General features: G+C 58.8%; 1 protein-coding gene across 5 annotated transcripts; it reads right to left on the bottom strand.

The window, feature by feature from the left end:
• Nucleotides 1-436: 436 nt before the first annotated feature.
• On the bottom strand, nt 437-20,607 carry EWSR1 (EWS RNA binding protein 1). Of its 5 annotated transcripts, none has more exons than XM_075434541.1 (17): nt 20,520-20,606; nt 17,424-17,460; nt 17,123-17,174; nt 15,115-15,235; nt 10,009-10,195; nt 8,542-8,709; nt 7,576-7,793; nt 6,573-6,753; nt 3,764-3,801; nt 3,197-3,229; nt 2,551-2,669; nt 2,177-2,306; nt 1,727-1,849; nt 1,486-1,654; nt 1,255-1,352; nt 699-978; nt 437-573 (listed from the first exon to the last, which is right to left on the bottom strand). In XM_075434541.1, exons 1-17 carry the CDS (start codon nt 20,593-20,595, stop codon nt 534-536), a joined length of 2,070 nt encoding a protein of 689 aa, XP_075290656.1. In that variant the 5' UTR covers nt 20,596-20,606; the 3' UTR covers nt 437-533. The 5 variants fall into 5 exon arrangements, with proteins under 5 accessions (XP_075290656.1, XP_075290657.1, XP_075290654.1 ...); XM_075434542.1 differs by having other exon boundaries at nt 3,764-3,798; XM_075434539.1 differs by having other exon boundaries at nt 1,486-1,849; nt 20,520-20,607.
• Nucleotides 20,608-20,936: the final 329 nt, after the last annotated feature.

Below are 20,936 nucleotides of genomic sequence, written 5' to 3'. Positions count from 1 at the left end.
CTCACAACCCCCCCTCCGCAGCGTCCCCCCGGGTGGCGGGGCAGGATCGGGCCCTTCCCGCATCCCGGCCATCCCCCCCCGAGGGTCCCTCCCGGGGGGGGGGGGGGGTCCCGCACCGCCCCCCCCCAAGCCAGGCCAGCAGTGGTGCGGTTACAAACAGCGGGAATTTTATTTTTTTAAAAAAAAAACGAAAACCAAAAACCCAAACCGTCACAACGATGAACAGCGGTACAGGCGCGGGGGGGGGGGGGCCGCATGCTCGCGCCGGGGGGGGCCGCGGGGCTCCGGCCGCGCTACACAACCGCGTCGAACGGGGATGGGGGGGGGGAGACAGAAACCAGCAGAGAGCGCGTCAGGCTCCTGCGGAACTTGGGTTCAATTCCCCCGGAAAGGGGGCGAAACCCGGGGGGGGGGGGCGCGGGGGGGCCGCGGCCGGCGCTATAAATACGGCGGTAGAAATTTAAAACGGTTTCTTCTGGTTTTAAAAAATAACTCTGGTAGCAAAGGCGGCGGCGGCTCGGCGGGGCGCAGCGTTAGTAGGGCCGCTCCCGGCGCTCCTGGCGGTGCTCGCCCCTGGGGGGGGAAAAGACGGGGTCAGGCGCTGGGGGGGGGGGTCACACCGCACCCCTCCCCCGCCCCTCACCTCACCAGCCGCTCGCCTCGCCACCCGCCACCCAACCCCGTCACCGTCACCGTACTTGTCCATCTTGCCGGGTCCTCCGCGCCGGCTGCCTCGGCCTCCGCCACCCATCTGCTCCATCAGGGGGCCCGGGGGGCCGCCGGGGCCCCCCCCACCACGCCGGCCACCGTAGCCGCCTCGGTCCATGCCGCGGCCTCCTCTGAAGCCGCCGCGCTCGCCGCCGCCTCCGCGGCCCCCTCGGAACATGCTCCCAGGTCCCCCGCGCTCCATGAGGCCGCCACTGCCGCCGCCTCGCCCGCCGCGCAGCCCCCCGGGGCCGCCCCGGCCGCGGTCTCCGCCTGCGGGAGAGGAGCAGACCCTCAGCGTGAACCTGGACCCCTGCCTCCGGCCCCCCAGGAGCAGGAGTCGGAGCAAGGACGGTGCCAAATGGGGCGCGGGGGCTTCAGCAAGTGGCGGCGTGGACGCCAGCCCCGAGGGAGAGCTGGGGAGCAGGGCTGGTGCGGGGCAGCCCCCCAGCCCTTGGGACAGCCCTCCAGCCCCCAGCGCAGCCCCCTAGGCGTCTGGGCAGCCCCCCAGCCCCCGGGGGAGCCCCCCAGCCCCCGGGCGGCACATACCTGGAGGGGGGAAGGGGGGCGGGAGGAAGCCCTCCGGTTTGGGAGCCTTGCACTGGTTGCACTCGGTTCTCCAGGCGAAGTTCTGGTTGCCGCAGCCCCTGGGTGCAAAGAGCGGTTGGCGACGAGCGCAGTGGCGTTCCCGGCTCCGGGCGGGAGGAAGGAACTTCCCGGGAAGGCCCAGCGAGGTTTTTTGGGAAAAGCCCACCAGGCCGCGCCGCGAGGCGCACTTACGGGTTGGGACACTGCCAGTCGCCGGCGCGGTGCTGGACGCTCCCGCCGGAGGGGTTTCCCCTGGAGCCCCGCGGTCCCCTCGAGGAGAAGCTGCCGCGCTCTCCGCCTCTGCCACCCATCCGGCCCATCGGGCCACCGGGCCCGCCCGGGCCGCCGGGCCCCCCGGGACCTGCGAGGAAGACTCCGGTCAGCCTGGGCCGCGCCGCAGCTCCGGGCGCGGCGGTGCGGGGCTGGCCGTTACCTCCGCGGAGCGGGGGCGGCATCCCGCGCGGCTCCCGGGGCGGCATCCCCCCGCGCAGGCTGTTCAGAGGGCCTTTCTTCCGCGCCAGGGTGACCTTCAGCTTGCTCCCCTGGAAATCCTTCCCTGGGGGGGACACGAAGGGCGAGAGCATCACTTTGTGTCGCAGGCGGCCACACAGGGAGGATTTTACCCGAGCATCACAGCGCGGAAGGGCCGAATTCCACCCCCGGGACAGACGAACCCCCGCGGCAGGAGGGGACAGGGGGCAGCTAAGGACAGCCCCAGCACCACGCTGATCCGTCCCAGTTAAAACCAGCAACTTTTGGGCACAAGCCTGGGGGTCGCCGGAACGGCCCTGGGCTCCTCTGCGCAGCGAGGATGGCAGCGCCGGCTTCAGCTCAGCAGCGGGGCCCCGAGCGACTGCAGCCCGCGGCGCTCGCCGGGACTCACCATCGAACCACTCGACGGCCGTTTTGGCAGTGGCCGGGTCATCGTACGACACCGTGGCGTCGCCCTTGGGTTTGCCGGTTTCTTTGTCGACGTAGAGGTTTATCATGGGCTGCCCGGTCCGCTTGTTGATCTAGCGGGACAGCGCAGCGTCACCTCGCGTCACGGCGCCGCGGGGTTTTACTCTCCCCTGTCCTGCTTCCCACTTTGGACACCCCGCTCCCGTTTCGGCAGCTCCGCGGCGGGGGAAAGGGCCCCTCGGGCCGGTTCTTTGGGAAAGCCCGAGCCACGGCCCCGCAGCCCCCCGTGCAGGGCAGATGGGGGGTGGGCAACCCCCTCCCCCCGTGGCCCAGGGGCCAACTCGCACCCCTCCTCACCTTGACAGCCCCGCACTGTTTGAAGAAGTCCGCCAGGTCCTCCAGGGTCACGTTGTCACCGAGCCCCTGCACGTAAACCGCGCTGTTCTCCGCATCCTCCTCGGGGTCCACGGGTGGGCCTAGGAGACAAGGCGTGGCGTCACTGCCAGGGGAGGACAGGCAGCAACGCGACACAACGCTTCTCCTCCCGCCAGTCCCCCGGCCGGCCACGCCTTCGCTCTCGGTGAGCGACCTGAAAGCCCAGGCCCCCTGAGCTGAGACACGAGGAAGACCTCCGCGTCGCCTGGGCTCCCCCCGCAGCAGCGTGCCGGGGCTGGGGGGCTGACGCGCAGTGTCCCGTGCCACAGGGAGCGCGGCGTGGCGACAGGCCGTGGTGTGCGAGCTGCGGGCCGGGGCTGCCTGAAAGGGGCTTTCGGCTGAAGCCAGCAGCCGCAGAGCCACTCCCTGGGAAGGGCGAGCGGCTCACAAACGCATGCGGTTGTCCAGCTGCTCCGACGAGTCGGGAATCGGGGGATCAACGAGACGGCCCGAAGCGGGCTGCGGCCAGCCGGGCCCGCCGAGGGGCACGTCTCCCGTGGCCGCGGCGCTCCTCAGAGCAGGGCACGGGAGAGCCTGGGAGAGAGCGTGAGCAGGGCTCGGCAATTACCTAGCTCCAGGTCCGGTCCTTCCTCCAGATGTCCTGCCGGGCGGGAGAGAAGCGGAGGGAGTGGTGTTAGTGCGGGCCACGCGGGCCGCGGACCCGACACACTCAACGCTAGCTACTCCGGGCGCTGCTTAAACCGCGCCTGGCCCACACTGCGCAGGCGCCCGCAGCGCACCTCGACCTGGCCGCCGCTCCGCTGCTCTCAGCGGCTTGGCAAACCCTTAACCACGATTACGCTGTGGTTTGTTTTTACAAAAAAATCGCTTCACCAGGCCAATCAGGTTTATGTTCGTTAATAAAAAGTTACTTTACAAAAAAAAAATGTATTAAATCCAAACCATTTCTCTTCCCCAAATTACAGAATTGGTTGCTCAACTCGTTCCGAGTTGCCCTGTGTCCTGCGACCGCATACCCCTAGGCATTGCCGGCAGTACCCGTTACCGTCATCTTGCGCATGTCATTTTAACCACTTAAACTAATAACAATTACACATCGTTCGAAAAACTGACTGCAAATGTTTTTTTTTTTTTTTTTTTTTAACACTATCCATTGTAATGCTCAAAAACTTACCACCAGGCTTATTGAAGCCACCTCGCTCTCCAGCGCTGCTGGGGGGATAAACGAAGAAATGAAGGCCTTTCCCTTTCCCAAGCCAGGACCGCTCTGAGCCTCTGCGGCTCACTGGGAGGAAGGGCACTGGCTAAGCATCTCCAAACCAAGCCTCTGTCTCTCTCTCTCTCAGCTCGGCACTATGCCTTTCTTCAGGGCAGCTCGCTCAAATCGCCTTTACATTTATGCAACCTCGCTTGGCTGGCTTTAGACACCACTTTGCTGTCGGTACCCTGGCGTTACCGGTACGGGTATTAGCGGTGCGATACTCGGCAATAAAAATGGTTCTCGGGCGTTGCCGACGGGGCTTCTGCTCCCGAGCCGGGGCGGGGTGGCTCGCCGGGCGGCTCCCTCCCCTCCGTGCGTACGCAAAGGTGCACCCTCGGCCTCCCGCAGCGCGGGAGCGGAGCAAGCCCGCGGGTCCCTGACATTAACAGTTTAACAGGGAGGAGACAACCACACGCGATGCCTACAACACAGTTCAGCTGACATTTCGGCTACAAGCCTCGGTGTAAAGCCATACATGGGGGTCGCTACCGAGCTTAACAAGTCTCTGTGGAGGGAGAACTTACAGAACGCAGCGGGGGCTCGGAGGCCTGGGGTGCAGCGTTGCGGACGCAGACCGCTGAACGCCACATTTCGGCAGGTGCCGATGGCAAAGTGACGGCCGCAGCTTCCGGCAGGCACGTCGGCTGCGGCGCTCGGCTGAGGCAGCTTTCGAGCACCGGTTAATTGGGAAAACGCCACCCGAGCAGGGATTTTGCCGTTCCTCGCTCTTTTTGGCGAGGCAGCAACGCCGTTTGGAGGGAGACGAGCGGAGGAGGGAGCGCACCGCCCATTTTACAGCAAGTATCGCACCTCTAATACTGGGACAAAAGAAGTCGTCAATACACAGTTCCGAGCTGTTGCATGCAGCTTCGCCTCCTTCGTTAACGTACACACTGTTTACGTAATGGCTCTCTTTTCAAACACACAGGTTTACACTTTTTAACGTTACACAATGCTAAAGCAGTACACCTCCTCTGGTTTTATTACCAAACAACAAGTATGCAGTTACCAAAGTTACAGCAGGATTCCATTTATACAGTGAATACATTTGGTTAAAAATATGCTATGTATATTTTTCCTCTCCATATGGACACCGTGTCTAGTCCCACTTTTCATTATGCTGCCGGCTGAGTACTGAGTACGGGTACTTTTTAAGTATTGCAGTGTATACAAGGCTCTCACTTTGTAACCTGTAGCATATAAATGCGACAAAGCATGTTAAAAAGTTTCCATGTTTCAACAGCCAATGAAAATATCAAATAACGGAGGCAATGAAAAAGGGCACGTTAATAACATCGAGCTCCTTACCTGCCGGAGACACTGAAATCCATCACCACAGCACGGCAAGGAGGGCCGAGCTCCCCCAGCCCCCCGCGGCGCCTGGCCGCCTGCTCCGCGGACGGCAGAAAGCCTGCGTCCGCAGAGCGGGGGACCCTCTGCCACGGGCAGGCAGGAGGGAAGCGCTACGCGCGCGATTTCAGCTCGGGTTAGAGTGTGAAATCGGGGACGGGTGACAAATCTTTTGCGCGAGGAGCTCCGAAGGGGCTAGAAATTTCAAGATGTGATGATAGACATTTCAAGTGCCTACATCTACTTTAAACCGTTAAGAGATCAACGTGTCGTGGGTGAAATCTTTATGCAGAACCACGGGACTCCGTTCCGCCCGAGCCAATTCAAGCCAGATGCGTTCCAGCGCAAGCCTTTCTTTCCCCTCCGTTTCCGTACACCGGTGGTTTTATTTCTCCGATAAAGATTTCATGCCACTTCATTTCGACAGAGCTATGCAGAATGGGCCTGCCCCGCTCCAGGTGCCGCCGGGTCGCAGCGCGCCCCAAGAAGCTGCCCATCGAGGAGAAGCTGCGGTTCCGGCTGCCCCGCCAAGCGGCAGGGCTGGCGCCGCGCACCCCACGTCGTGCCTCGGAACACTCTGCATAGCTCTGGCGGATGGTGTGAGGGGATGGAACACACACAAAGCCACGCCATCCTCCTTGCAGCAGCCCGCGGGCTCAGCCCTCCTTCCTCGCCGCTGCCGGGCCAGACCTTGCGGACAGGGAGACGCGCTGCTGACCTGGAGGCCTGGGTTCGCCAAACCAGATTTTGCCATCAGTTGAAACGGCCAAACTGATTTAGACCACCCGCAAGCTCCGAGGGGGAGCAGGCCGGGGAGCTGAGCCCCGTCTCTTTACGCTCTCGGGGTCTCCCTTCTCGCTCCGTCTGGCTGCTCAGAGTCGTGGCTGCGGCCGTGGCAGCCTGCCCCAGGCGTGCGCTGACAGACGCAGATCTGCGCGCTGCTGCGAAGGCGGAGAGGCTGGCGGCCTGACAGGGGGCTGCCACGAGGCTTCTGCCCCCCAAGACCCCGCGACCGAGGCGCAGGGAGCGACTCCCGGACCTGGCGGAAGGTTTGTGTGTGTTCGACCCAGCGTTATCGTTAATCCCCGCAGAGGGTTTCACCTCTGCGCCACTGCGAAGGGAGCTGAAAGTTCCAGGTTTAGCAATACCCCTCATTCCCCCCGGGGCCCAACCAGCTGCAGGATCATAAAACAATCGGCTCCTGCTCCTATTTCCCCTGGGGTGAGATTTCCACGGATTAGAAGCAATGCTGCTACGGACATGTTCCCCACGGAAGCACCGTCGGGAAGGTCAACCTTTCAGTCCCTTCTTTCTGTTTCAAATCCTACTGGTAAACCAGAATTAGATAAAAGGAGAAAAGATTTGCTCTTACCCCATTCCACCGCGTCCTCCTCCCCGCCCACCTCTGCTCATGCCTCCGCGATCATATCCCCCTCGTCCCCTGCCCCGGTTATCAGGGCCGCTCATATTCCGGTTCTCCCCTGGGCCTGAAAAGCCTCCGGATTCCTGTCCGTATACGTTCATGCTGCTAGGATGGTCCTGACGGAACGAGCCTGAGGAAGTTTTAAACAAAAACGTTAGGGAGCTGCAGACGAGAGCGGGTCGGAGCTGCCTGTCCCCTTTTCAAGCCCTTTCGCCTGCCTTCAGCACCACCAGGTAATCACAACAACCATCTCCTCCAGCGCTGAAGGCAACAGTGCTAATGTCAGGAGAGACGCGCCGCTCTCCGTCTGCGGAACCAAGCTTTGCGTCAGGCCCCACCAGCCCGACCTCCACAGAGCCGCCACCCGGCCAAACTGCACTGCCTGCTCCAGCCCTGACAGCGTTCTGCACTTCCGTGCCCTCCAACTGCCCGTCCGCCTTCGCCACGCTGAGGGCAGCATCGCGATTTCACAGAATCCCAGAATGGTCGAGGTTGGCAGGGACCTCTGTGGGTCCCCCAGCCCAACCCCCTGCCGAAGCAGGGTCACCCAGAGCAGGCTGCACAGCACCGCGGCCAGGCGGGGCTGGAATATCTCCAGAGAAGGAGACTCCACAGCCTCCCTGGGCAGCCTGGGCCAGGGCTCCGTCACCCTCAGAGGGAAGAAGTTCTTCCTCATGTTCAGCTGGAGCTTCCTCTGCTTCAGTTTGTGCCCGTTGCCCCATGTCCTGTTGCTGGGCACCACTGGAAAGAGTTTGGCCCCATCCTCCTGTATATAAGATTTGCCCCAGGCAAGCTGTTTTTCTCAGTGAGAAAGGGCAAAACCCAGCTACAGTGTGCCCTCCCTTCAATGCAGCCACGAGCTTTAGACCCAAAGTAACGCCAAGCCTACCCCCAAGCTGGCCCACCCCGCAAGGGCAGGGCAGCCCCAGCCTCCCCGCGCAGCCCCGCTCACTCTGCTGGCCGTAGCCGCTGCTCTGCTGGCCGTACTGGCTCGGGGGCTGGCTGTAGGACCCGGTCTGCGGCGGCGGGTAGCTCGTCGGGGGCGGCTGCTGCCCGTAGCTGCTCTGCTGGCCATAGCTAGTCTGCTGTCCGTAGGTGCTCTGCTGCCCGTAGGTGCTCTGCTGGGAGTAAGTGCTCTGGTCGTAACTGCTTGGCTGTGTGGAGGAGTAGCTGTAAGGCAGAAGTGTTGAAGAGGTGAGCTGGTACGCTGGCAGCGTGCAGGAGCGGCTCCGCAGGAACGCAATTGTAAGCCACACGCGCAGCTACAACTGCATTACTGCTGGAAACCCTTTAAAGAGGTGAGGTCACCCTAGGGAGGCTGGTCTGGTGGCAGGAGACAAAATAAACGCAGAAGACTGCTTGATGCAAAATCCACGCGACCGTTCATGGTTTATTCACACCTCCAAAAAGCGGTGGAAGTGCCAGGGCAAAAAATCAGTGGCAACGCAAGTAACGGTCTCCCTTTCTGCCTTGGCACTGGAGTTTTTTCAGCTGGTGGGTAACAAAACAGTCGCCCCTCACGCATCTCGGGCTTTGAGCATTTCGGAACGCTTGGTTTGGAAGTCAGCACCAGCATATTAAGGACACCAGAGGGGAAGAGGCCAACCCCTCATCAGAGCCACGCATCGGGAGGCAGCAGAAGGTCACGCTAAGACGCTCCGTAGCTAGGAGATTTCTTCAACACGTTTGTCATCGCTACACCTTGCTACTGCGGGTGTGCACGCAGAGACACTCAGGCACTCCGTCGCCTTCGCTACGATGAGAAGCACACTGCCAAGAACCACACCTCCCTCCTCCCAGGACGCCCAAGCTCTCTCACATCTGTTCGTCTGAAATCCCTCGCAAAATCCCCTTCTGCCCGAGCCCAGCCGCAGTCCCCAGGCCAGCTGCGCGAGTCCCAGCCCGCCGGCAGAGTTACCTGGTGGGAGGATAGGAGGGAGGCGCGGTGACCGGCTGCATGGGGTAGCTGGCAGGCACCTGGGGGTAGCTGTAGTTGCTCTGCCCGTAGCCAAGGCTGGGCTGGCTGTAGCCTGTCGTACTCGATGGCGGCTGGCTGGTCTCTGCTGGTTTGCTGCCATCCTGGGGTCTACGGAGCAACATCGAGCAAGAAGGAAGCGTTGGTGCAAACGCCCACCCCTGGTCGCAGCGCAGGCGCTCAGATCGCCCCAGGACAGAACCCACTTCCATCGGCACCGCGCCGCCGCCAGTCACGCCGGCAGCCGCTAATAACGCTCGTTAAACACTGAACTCTCCAGCACCTGCTGACTGGGTTCTTGCCCACCCCCCTGCCACCAGGCAAGGCCCCGGGCAGCATCTCCAACAGAGAGCACCGAGCGCCACAGCTTCCACTCGCCAGCTGCGCGACGAACCCGAAGCGTTCGGACTTTGGCTCCGGAATGGAGTCGAGGATGGGAAGTGGCGCGGGAGGTGGCCGGCAGCACTGCCCCTCCGCTTGAGCTGGCTCTGCGCAGCGCTTGGGAACGACGAGCTCCGCAGCAGCCAGAAACGGTGCCCGATAAACGCACCACTGTTAGGTTTCGGATCTGGTGCAAGCAGATCTTGCCTCACATACGCCACCCGATGAAAGGGAAAGGATGCTGGGGGCTGGACTGGGTGACCTTTAGAGGTCCCTTCCAACCCAAACCATTGTGCGAGTCTGTGTTTAGCACTCGCTCTCAAGGCCTGGAAATAAAGAGAACCCTTTGCACGTGTCTCGCATGTCTCCTTCTTTTACATGTCTCCCACACTGTTTATAATCTGTTCACCAGAGTGGAGTGAAAAGAGTTAAGCTACTTTGGTTGTACAACCTGGGAAAACATTATTTTAAATAATGTCAGGACTCATCCTTCAAGTGCAATCTGACAGACGCGGACAGAGCTGTGCCACGCTCCGCCTCTCCTTACTGGAGTGGTTGCTACCAACAGCAGGTTACTGAACAAAGCAGTTTCTATTCACTACTAAACAAGTTTCCATTACGTATTCTAAATCTTTCATATCCTGAGCAAACAATTAAACTAAACACACTACTGACGGTGCCCAGACACAAAAGATTTAAAAAGGAAACCGTCTACGGCATCCACTCAAGCAGTGACAGCACGTAACAGTATCCTGCCCGACCCCGTGACTCAAGCTCAGATCAGGCCGGTCCATTTTCTGTCATACACCGTGAGTCAAGAGCCCATTTTTGCTGCTCGGCTGCTCTCTTCATCTCCCAGTAACTGCACTGACTCACCGCGCCACAGCAGAACCTCCCTGCGCTGCTTCCCCCAGCACTGTAACGCGACGGGATCGGGTGCAGCCAGAGCAGAGGAACGGTGCCAGCAAAGCCAGCAGCCCCCAGTCCGGCTGGGGGTGCGCTGGGGAGCAGAGAGGGACCCGCAGTCACCTTGCGGGAGCAGACGCTGCCGGCGGCTGCCCGTAGGCCGGGTAGGCGGGCTGGGTGCCGTAAGCGGACGGCGCTGCGTAGGAAGCCTGGGTGGTGGTAACCGTGGCGGTGCTGGTATCGTAGGCGGCTGTGCCGTACCCCTGGACGGGCTGGCTGTAGGCTGGGGGGGCCGTCGGCGTGGTGTAACCTACAAGAGACGACAGCCTCATCAGGTTAGTTCGGCGACCTTCACTTGTCACGTCTCAGACCAACTGCGCTCCTGCTGACGGCTCATCAGCCCTCGGGCACAGTCCCGCTTCTACCACCGCAAAATCATCACCGATAACCCGAAAACGATGGACTAACCCACGCCGCCCCTTCGCCCTCCTCGGAGAAACCCCCAGGCGCTGGGAGCCTCAGCCTACAGCCCCAGCTCCCCCCTCGCCATCCGCAAAGCACGCGCCGAGGAGTTTTCTGGAAGCCAGCCCTCGCCAGCATCCCAAGGCTGTTTGTTCGCAGCTACCGAAGCCCACAGCTAACGTACTGAAGCACGCACAGGGCAAGCCGAGGCATGCCGCGTCTTCTGAACACAGGAAGACTAAACAAAGCTCCTGCGAGCCCTAAAGTAAAAGAAATCCAACTGATTTAAGAAGTACAATCTCATCCTTTCAGCTTTTTTGAAAGATACAAGCACTAAACAGCACCAGGCTGAACCGACAAGTCTTTCTGAGCCACTCAGGAAGTCTTCTTTTAAATCAGCAGTTCTGGAAACAAAAGAAAAGCACTTTACATTTGCTTTAACTTAAGAGAAAGGTCAAAAGAGACACATACGGCAGCTCCTGATGTTTTCTGTACCTCCGCTTTTCTTAGAATTTCAGTTTGTCTGAGGTAAGAAGCTTGGAGATCATACATTTACTTCTGAATAACTTTACAAGAATATCCAAGATCCCAAACCCGCTCCATTTCAATCTGCCTTCCCAGCAGCCGCCGCTCTGTAATTTAGCCGACCGTTTGGCTCGTCACAAAGACGAGCTACAAACCCGGCATTAACACAGTGGCTTGCTACAGCGAGGAACCTTGTGAGCAGGTTTTCAAATTCTGAAACGGAGATTTACATGAGAAAAGATCAATTAAAAATTTTGGCAGCCAAAGCTGACTTGCTGCAAACACAAAAACGCCGATTGCCAAAGAGCAGCCAACCGGTCTCGGTCTTACGGACGTGATCGTAACTCAATTAAGACAACAGCTTCTCCATCGCTTCTTATTTTTAACACACACAGGACGCTTGTGACAAACTCTCCCTTCTAATTACGCAGCACTTCAGGCAAACCGTGATGCAGGTTTTATTTCAATTCCCTGATTTGCAAACCAAATGCAGTGCCACCAGAACACAAAGCACCAGGGTACTTCCACATCTTGCCGCCCCTGCTCCGACACCGGGACCCTTGCCGGCACCCCTCCGAAGCACCGACTGCAGAGGAGGAGAAGTGAGAGGAGGAAGTTCGCACGGTGCGTTAGTTAAAAACCCCAAACTTCAGCTTTCTGTCCCGAGCAACGTGCGAGTGCTCTGGTTAAGCCCCGGGAGCTAAAAGCCCCAGCCGGCGCCTGCAAGCCTCCTCCCTCCTGCCCCGGTTCCCCCCCACTCGTCGCGGCTGAGCGCTGCGGGCTGCCTGCCACCCCGCAGGGCTACCAACCTGCACACGCCAACGCCAGCGAGCAAGCTCGTCTCCCCCCGAGAAACAGCCTGCACGCATCACTACCAAACCAGTTTTCCGTGATTGTTATTCCTCTTGGCTGAGAAGTCTTCTGAAAGGGAAAGTCCTGCTCTGAGCGGTGCTGAGCAGGGCAAAGGCGATGATGCCAAACAGGATAAAACAAGCAGGATTTTTAGAGCCTCGGACAAATTTATAAAGTCCAAACACTTAAAAGTCGGCCACTGCAGCATTCCTTTAACCAGACGTTAAAGGAATCGTTCTGAGACGCGGCCGAGGCCTGCCCACCCACCGCAGCGGCCTGCAGTCGGTGCCACTGGGGCCACAGCCCTGCCCTGGGCTGCTCCCGCCGGACCCAGAGCCGCAGGGTGGGCCTCCCACGCCTCCCGCCCCTTCCTCGGTACTCGTACCGGCAGCACCAACCTCGCCTCGCAAGCGAGCGAGCAGGTTTGCTGGCGCCCAGTCAACAGAATGAACGGAAGGGGAAAAAAAAAAATAAATCATGAATTTTAGCACTTCAGCTCTAGATGGAGCATTTCCCATGCGCAAGCGCGCTCAGCAGGAAGGGTTTGTACCGAAGCAAGAGAAGGCAGTGATTTAACATCCCACTGGTCTACATTTTCACCTCAACAACTCAGTCTGGCTACTCTGAAAACACCCAAGAGCTGTATTTTCAAGGGGAGAACTGACATTACGTTGTTCCTCTCTCCTCCCCCCGCCCGTCAGTAAGACGAACGGCAGGCCTGCAGGACAGACACTGTAAGAAAAAGGTAAGACAAGAGCTCTGACAACCTGTCGACGTCCACTCACGTGGTTCGGTTTCCCCTCAAAGCGTCCGAGCCTGCAAGCAAAACCCTTACTGAGGTCTAGGACATCTTCAGGCGGAGGGGAAGCCTGCGGGATTTGGTCCTCAGAGCACATCAACTGACAAGACTGGACTAAGAGAGATCTACTCTGAAACGAGCAGGCTTCACGTCAGCTAGCAGTGGTTTTTGAAGGTTTCTCTCTGCTGCAAGCAGTACCAAACAGTGCCCGCGGGGTCCATGTGCCCCGAGAGACGACTCTTCTTTGGCGCGGGTGAGGATCCGGGGCAGGGGACGCAGATGCTGCCTGCTCTCCGCCCCGTTTCGGTGTAACAGATTGCTGTGGCAGCCAACACCGCTGCAGCTGCGCTCGTTTCAAATTCTGAACACGTCCAAAACTTCTAATATACGTAACCCTGAACTCCACAGGTAAAGAGAGAAGTGGGGGCTGGCTGTCTTCAGAGCGTAACTCCCACTTAGCTACCTAGAGATTCACACTCAGCCCTTTGAAACAATGTTCTTGCCCCCAAACAATGCTGTTCGAAAGCCAACAGCCCTAACAGACGCCGCTCTCTATCTAGGCTTGTAATCCACGCTTACACCCCGCAGCGATTAACGAGCAAGGCACGACCACCCATTAATCCGCCGATCCGGCTGGCGGCCGGACTTGATGATCTCAGAGGTCTTTTCCAACATTCACCATTCTCTGCTAAACCAACGGGGCAACTCGAGACACCCTGGGGAGGGACACAGGGCAACCCGCACGGTAACCTGCACCTCGGGCGGCCCCGAAGTCAGACGGCAGAGTGCTGGGGACGGAAAGGTCCCCGGGTAGGCTGGAGCAGCCACAGCAGCCCTCCTCCAAGGCTCAGAGGCGGTGCAGAGGAACCACTTCTGCCCTTTCTGCAGTCCGGAGAGGGTGCACCCACACAGGGTTTCAACCTCCCTGACCGCAACGGCATCTTGCCCCAAAAATAGGCTGTTCAGCCAAAAACAGGCACTGTGCTTTTAAGTAATCGCAGGCATCCCTCTGCTACGAAAAAGGCGATGCCTGGGAAAAATAAAATGAGATTCAGCTGTAAAAGCTGCACGTCTCTCAGGACATGAAGACGCGTGCCCCAGGCAGCACCCCGGGCTTCATTCAGTACGAAAGGCAGCGACCGGGAGCGGCAGACGGGCTGTAAGCACCCCCGGTCTCCTCGGCACAGCTCCGGCTGCTCAAGCAGAGGCAGGCGTAGGAAGAACAAACACAGCCTGGCACGCTGCCCGGAGAGAGACACCGGCAGCTCCGCTGCAGATCACTGCGTGCCCAACTGGGGCACATCACACCTGATCTTTGGCTTGACCGCTTCCCGAGCTTTTTTTTTTTCCTTTGATGAAAAGAAAATGAAGCTTTATTGCCTAAAAAAAAGCAGCTGTGCAGAAAGGATGCCCAGTATTATTATTCCTCCAGCAAATACACTCTTAAGGGACAAGCGAAAACATGAACCGCGCAGCTTCCTGTGGCCCCGGCAGGACTGGAGTCTGTAGTAAGGACTCAGGGACTCAAATATTCATAAGAAAGGAATGTTTAAGTCTACAAGTCTTTTTTGTTGCAAATTTATGTCCATAAACTTATAGATGAACGGAAAAAAAACCTATGGATAAGATGCAGAGACGCTGGCTAAAGGGTACCGTCACTTGTTCTGCCGGGCACACACGAACTACCAGGCAGAGATTTCCCTCGCCTGTGTTAAGACGTTAAATATTTTAAGTGTCACATAACTGGTTAGACTAGAGGTGAACATCTTCTCTCAGCTCCTCCCTGGGAAGCTCGGCTCCTCAGTGGCTCCCGCCGCCAGCCACCCCATCGCCTGCCTGTCCCGGCACTCCCTTGCTCTGGGAAGCACCTCGGCAAGCTCCGGCTCAAACAGATGCCGACGATGTCTCGCACAGCAACAGACGAACCCGCAGAGAGCGGTACCCAAGGCGCTGCCTGGAGGAAAACTTGTTTTCTTTTGCGAAGTCTCCCGAATACGCCAGAATCGAACAATGTCTCGACAGTCTCTTTCAGACCTCGCGACTCTCGTACGTACAAAGCTCCAGCTCAAAGAGCACATGCTGGAACACTCACAGCGCGTTAACGACCATGCGGCGTGTGTGGCCGCACCGGAAACCCAAAAACACCACGGCACACGCAAAGGTGGCAGCAAGGACGCCTGGACACGCCCAACCGTGCCATTTGGTCTTTACGGAACGTCAGGACAAGGGGGTTAGATTCACCCGAACGCCGCGGCGTGGCTAGCACCGGTGCTCAGGACGTTCTACCCACGAAGCACGCCACTCGGAGACGTTACGGAGACAGGGACGGGGCAAACAACGCAAACCAGCACCCAAAACGTTCCCTGAGAAATTACAGGCGTGTTTATTCGCTCCTCCACAGCCCACCCGCATCTTCCCACCGCTGCAAGCTGCCCGTCGCTCTGGGCGGGCTCTTGAGGAAGGAAGCTCCTCCCACGTCAGAGCTGCCCAGAGGGATTCAGCGCAGTTTGGGAAAGGGTTCGCCCAACGCTGACTTGAGCTCAGCTCTCTCCCCAGGGTAAGCCGAGCCCGGCAGGCCCGGGAGCTCTTACCGGCAGGAGGCTGCCCGTAGGACGTCGCATACGCAGTCTGCCCGTACGTTGCAGTCGTCTGGGGCTGTGTGTAGCTGACGTCGGTGGGTTGTCCGTAGGTTCCGTAACTCTGCCCATACGTCTGCTCCAAAGATGACACAAATTTAATTCATGAACAGAAGTGACTCAGAGGCGTTGCAGAGACACACACAGACTGTTCCAGCGCTGTACACAGACCGGGGGATCTGTGTTACCCGACCTGCTGAGAGCAACCAGTCAAGCCAAGGTTACTGCGAAAGTCTGGGGGCTGCTGCGAAAGTTTGGGGGCTGCTGCAAAAGTTTGGGGCCTGCTGCACATTTCAGTTCAGATCTGTGATGAGGTGACCAATGCAGTTTTTCAGTGCCAGGACTGGAGGGCCAGCCCCTGACACGCTCCCAACACACCTCCGCTCTACGTAAAACAGAATGTGAAAGCACCCAGCTCCTCGCACCCGCCTGAGCACCCACCAACACCCACAGGCACCTCCCGAGGGCTAACGCGGGGAGCAGGACTACTCGGAGGGCAGAGCCGCGCAAAGTAAAACAAGCCAGCTACTTCAACATAAGACCGCTGTGGCGTTCACTAGAAGAAACCTATCTAAGCTTTCAAATTTCAATTTTAAAAGTTATTCTGAATATTCTTCATGCCCACCAATCAACAGTTTGAAAAGCAGGAGTTTACGCAGGCACCCGAGGACGGGACCAGCGGGAGCATCCGAGGGCCTGCTGTCACCACACCCCGCTTCCAGCTGCTCCCCACTGGGAGCCTTCGCATTCAGCTCGCGATCAGCTCGCGCCTTCCCCGGGGCTCAATTTCAAGCCTAGGCTGTCACCGAAGGGCGCGCCTGCCCACTGCCCAGCTCCGTCCTGGAGGGAGCACTGCAAAGCAGCCGGGTTTAGCCGGTCAGGTGTCTCAGCCTCTGACCAGACGATGTTGTTGAGGCCACTTGTCTCTCCATGCAGCCTGCACGTTTGGTAGCAGTTCTTGCAATCGTTCTGTCTCAAAATGTTTATTCAAAATAAAAAGGTACCGTCAACTTCATTTAAGCCGACCTAAATGCCAAGACTGAGGCCGTGCTCCTCCCGTGACGCCGATATTTTTGACAAAGGGCCTTGAATTGCGGAGCTCACGCTGCCTCGCCTGCCTTGGACCAGCCGGCGTAGGCAGCAGCAGGCAGCGTGGCAGCAGGAGCCGGAGCGGGCTCGGGAAGGCAGCTCCCGCTCAGCCCCGCGGCACCAAGGCCAAGCTGTTGCCGCAGCCAGAAATAACCGATTAAAAGCTGCTCAGTAACGTTCCAGCACGACAATGCGGTGGTTTCTGCCCCCGTAACACGGACATACTCTTGGGCAGCAGGATTTTCCCTTCAAAGGGCTCTCTGGAGACAGGGCGGAAAAATAACCTACACCACTTTTTGAGGACAAAAGTTTACCTTTGAAAACATACTTGAAGGGTGTATACAAATGTGGGCTTAGTAATTTGGATTCTAAGGATTAAAAATAAGCATGGTTTAATTAATCTCTTAAAAATCATCATCATCTTGCCGTTTAGCCAACTGAGAGTACTAATAGTTTTAGTAACAATCCCTCCATGAAAAATCTATCCCCTCCTCCTCCTTTGTCCAACCACTGCAATCTCACAAATGGTGATTTCCTTCCCTTTTTTTTCTTTTCCCAGGTTTTTCCTCTCCTACATCGCTGAATAAAACACCCACCAACAGGGTGGTGTCAACCACACACCGAGAATTAGGCTTCTACAATCCTCTCCACAACAAACCCCTTTGGCTTGGATACATTAACAAAGAAGGGGACCGCGGAGGCTCCCCGACGCGTGTTTCCACTTTAAGGCAGCAGTCTGGGCGGTGTGGGAAGCTGCAAGCCAACTTTCAACGACAGCTCCTGACGCTGCCGCTCAGGGTTGTCCCCGGCCGGCAGAGCCCTGCGTAGCCTACGCGCGATTCAGCAGCAACGCTCACGCCGTCCCGCGTTTTACCTGGGTGGTCTGTGCGTATCCTTGAGCTGGCTGAGGTGCATACGCGCTGTAGCTGCAAAATGAATTTAAAGACATTTATAACGCGTCCCCCTGTTTCCGACTTGCGCAAAACATGTAGCGCAAGACCCTTTTCACACATCCAAATGACTTCTGCTGAAATGCTACGGGAACATAAAATCTACAGGCTACAGGCAAACCGCAGGATTTACACACACACCCGAGTTCAGACCAAGCCACCATTATTATATACTCAAATTACATCTCTTTCACACCGAGAGGATAAGACCACAATGCTACTTACCCCTGCTGAGCCGCAGCTTGGCTATAGGTACTATAATCTACAAGAGAAGAAAGAAAAAGGAAAAAAAGGTTAACAAAGCCTTAACAGCGTAAGAGCACAGCAGCTGGAATTTCCTCCTGCAGCTTGAAAGAGCTACCATAAACCGCTGGAAACCCCGTTTCAAAAGAGCGCAAGGTAAATGCACTTTCTCAGGCTTTTTGAAGGCAACAAAACCTCTCTTCCCCTCGTTGTCACCGCCGTGTGCAGCAGCAACTTTGATCTCAGCTGACCCCACTTTAATTGACCTGCCACCTCGGATGACACACGCGGGGGCTGCCAGGGGGGTGTTGTGTTTTGGCACAAAGGAAACACGGAGCTGATGCTTCCAACCCCCCTCCCGCCCGGCTGCGGGCTTCGGGCCCTGCAGCAGCCACAACGCTTCACTCTGTCTCCTTCGCTTTCCAGGACACAAACAAATGGGGAAGTTCTAACGCTTGTCCCCTAGCAGGGTTTGAGGTGGGCAGCTGGCCGCAATTCCTTCCCCAAAGCCCCGATCCACACCAATGCCCTGATGCAGAGGAGAACCGAAACGGTGAGTATCCAAGCAGAAAAGTCTACGCCGAACTGGTTCGCTGGCGGGAGTGGAAAATGCATCCACATGGCAATTAGAAGGTTAGATTTGAAATGATAACAGCTCCTAAATGTACGCTTTCCCTCAAAGTTACCCAGTGGCTCCCGTTCCCTCCCAAACTTCAAGAGCAAACGACGAGTTCATCACTCAGACCAGCCCTTGCCGGCCAGATTCCACCTCTCCCGGAACCAGAAAAGTCCCGAGATGAGGAATGAGTCCAGACCTGGCACCTGCCGCTCGGGCTGAGCCGGAGGCAGAAGCTGGACGTTCGCAGGGCCCTTCTCGGGCAGAGCCCGGCAGTCCTGTGCGGGAAGAGGCTGCGGTGTTGCTGCCGCGATCGCACGGCGGGGTACGCTGCTCTAACGAATCTGAGGAACCTGGCTGACAGCTCCCTCCAGTTGCCCCCAGGCTGTTCAGGACTGCTTTCACGCCTTCATCGCTTTGTTCACAACCAGGAACCATTTCAAAAACGCTCCTTTCACACACCAGAACCTCCTGCTTCTCGGGATTCACCCCTCACAAAGCTTTCCTCTGCTCCTCCTAGCCCCTCTACGGGAGCTTACAGCTTCTCCTCCTCTGCGCTCCCCTCCGCTGACGCTCAGGCCCCAGTGTGAGAGCCGACAGACAAGGGCAGGAAGCGGCGTGCCTCCGGTAGGGATTTTTGACAGATGCTGCTGACCTCAACCTCGCATCGGAGCACGGGAATCGGTGGGAGTACGCCAAGATGACAATCGAAATCTCATGCACAATAAAAAGATGCTGAACTGCAACCCGAAGGCTCCTGCGACACCCTGCACAAGTTGTTAAACTACTCTGGCACCACTCCTGCTTTCCCTACAGGCTGTTGCACTCCATACGGATAACTTCAGCTTGTGAAAGTTAGGGTCGCTGCTCTTTTTTTTTCTCAGTCTACACGTGGCTCTAAGCTCTCAATCATGAGCGTTAAAAACCACTAACGTCCATTCCCCCCATCCCTTCTCCCTCCCTTTCACCACCTCCTTGTACCAGCACCCATCTCGCCGGACCTCCGGCCACCCAAACCTCCCAACTCCTCATTTAATCCTCATTTTCCGCACCCCGTTGGGTCACCACGGTCCTCCAGGCTGATCAGATATGGCCATGCCGCCGAGCAGAGCTCCCCAACCTTCACCCCTCGCTGGCATACCCCCACCAACCTCACCACCCCCCCAATAGCTGCCGGGGCCTCGAGCTACACGCAAGGTCTTTAATTAAACACCTGCCACACACCGCTCCTTACAGGCTTCCCCCAGTCCCACCTAAACACAACATTCTCCCCTTTGCAGAGTTTAAACCCAGGTGTTGAATTTGCAGTCTGTCACAGCATCACAGAATGGTCGGGGTTGGCAGGGACCTCTGTGGGTCACCCAGCCCAACCCCCTGCCCAAGCAGGGTCACCCACAGCAGGCTGCACAGCACCACGTCCAGGCGGGTCTGGAGTATCTCCAGAGAAGGAGACTCCACAGCCTCCCTGGGCAGCCTGGGCCAGGGCTCCGTCACCCTCAGAGGGAAGAAGTTCTTCCTCGGGTTCAGCTGGAGCTTCCTCTGCTTCAGTTTGTGCCCGTTGCCCCCTGCTCGAATTTAGATTAATGTTAAAAAATAAATGTTATGGTTTGCTGAGTTAAACCGATCTCTGAGCCTTTATTTCCAGTAGGGAATTAATCTCCATCCTTCTACTTCACGAGGCTCAGGAGCACAATAGCGCAGCCCAAAATAGCAGCTCCCATGGAAGGACATTTCCATGCAGAAAGCGGAAAAGCAGCTGTATTTCTAAAACCCCATTCTGGCAATCCCATTGGCACGTGTTCCTTTAGCAACTTCGTTTTGTTTTGTGTTGTTTTTTTTTTTTTAAAACACCCTCTCCAAGGTGGTATTAGTCACGTCCCCTCACGCTCCATGGCTCGTGACGTTTTCCCCTGCGGAGATTCTGGCTGCTGGGCCTCACGGCTGATGCCACCGCGTTGGCAAGTCTCGGTTCTGACTCGCCCGCACCCCGCTGCAGTGAAAACCCGCTCCCTTCCCCGTCGGGGAAAACCTTCCCCAGGGCGTTTTATTCCAGGAAACGGCAGCTGCAGCCTTCACCGCCCCGGACGGCCCCGGCAAGCGCGGCGAGGCCTTGCCCAAGGCCAGCGGCCTCCTCACGGAGCGCGGGCCCGGCAGCGGCTGGGCCCGAGCACCCGGGAGCCGCGGCCTGCCCCCGGGCACGGCGAGGAGCGGGACGACCCGGGAACCCCGACCCCGGGCAGGCCCCGGGGGGCCGGGCCGGGCCTGGAGCCCACCGCCCCAGCGCGGGGCCCCGGGCCCGCCGCCTCGCCTCGCCGTGACAGGGCCGCGGCCTGGCCCCGAGGCGCTGCCCCCGCCCCGCTCCCCCAGGCCCAGCCCGTGTTCCTGCGCTCTCTCCCGCTCCAGCCGCTCCCGCCCCAGCCGCTCCCGCCGCGGCGGCCCCGGCCCGGCCCGGCCCCCCTCACCCGTCGACGCCATTTTCTCGCCTTCCTCCTCCGCGCTCCCAACGTCCGGCGGCCGCCGCCGCCCCGCACTGCGCATGCGCCGCCCGGCCCCGGCGGGCCGTACCACCGCCAAGGTGGGGGTGTGCCTCGCGGGGGGGGGGGGGGCTGCGTACCGGGGGTTCGCCCCGCGCTCTCGGCTGCCCCCCTCCTCCGCAGAGAACCTGGACCGGCCCCGCGTCGCGGCGGCTGCCGCTCGGGAGCGCCGTTCTCCGGCGGCTGTGGGCGCTACCCCCCCCCCCCGCCAGATGGTACGGCCCTCGGCCGTTAGGGACCGTCGCGCAAGAGCCGTTAGGGCCGGGAGGCGGAGCGTGGGGAGGGGTACGGCGGGGTGCGCGGAGGGCGCGGCCGCGTGATGTCATCGCCGGGCGTCACGCTGGG

This window comes from Opisthocomus hoazin, chromosome 13 (genome assembly GCF_030867145.1).
Source record: "Opisthocomus hoazin isolate bOpiHoa1 chromosome 13, bOpiHoa1.hap1, whole genome shotgun sequence".
In the NCBI taxonomy this organism is placed as follows: Eukaryota; Metazoa; Chordata; class Aves; order Opisthocomiformes; family Opisthocomidae; genus Opisthocomus; species Opisthocomus hoazin.
Note: the sequence above shows the minus strand (reverse complement) of the source record. Positions and strands in the feature narration are given on the sequence as shown.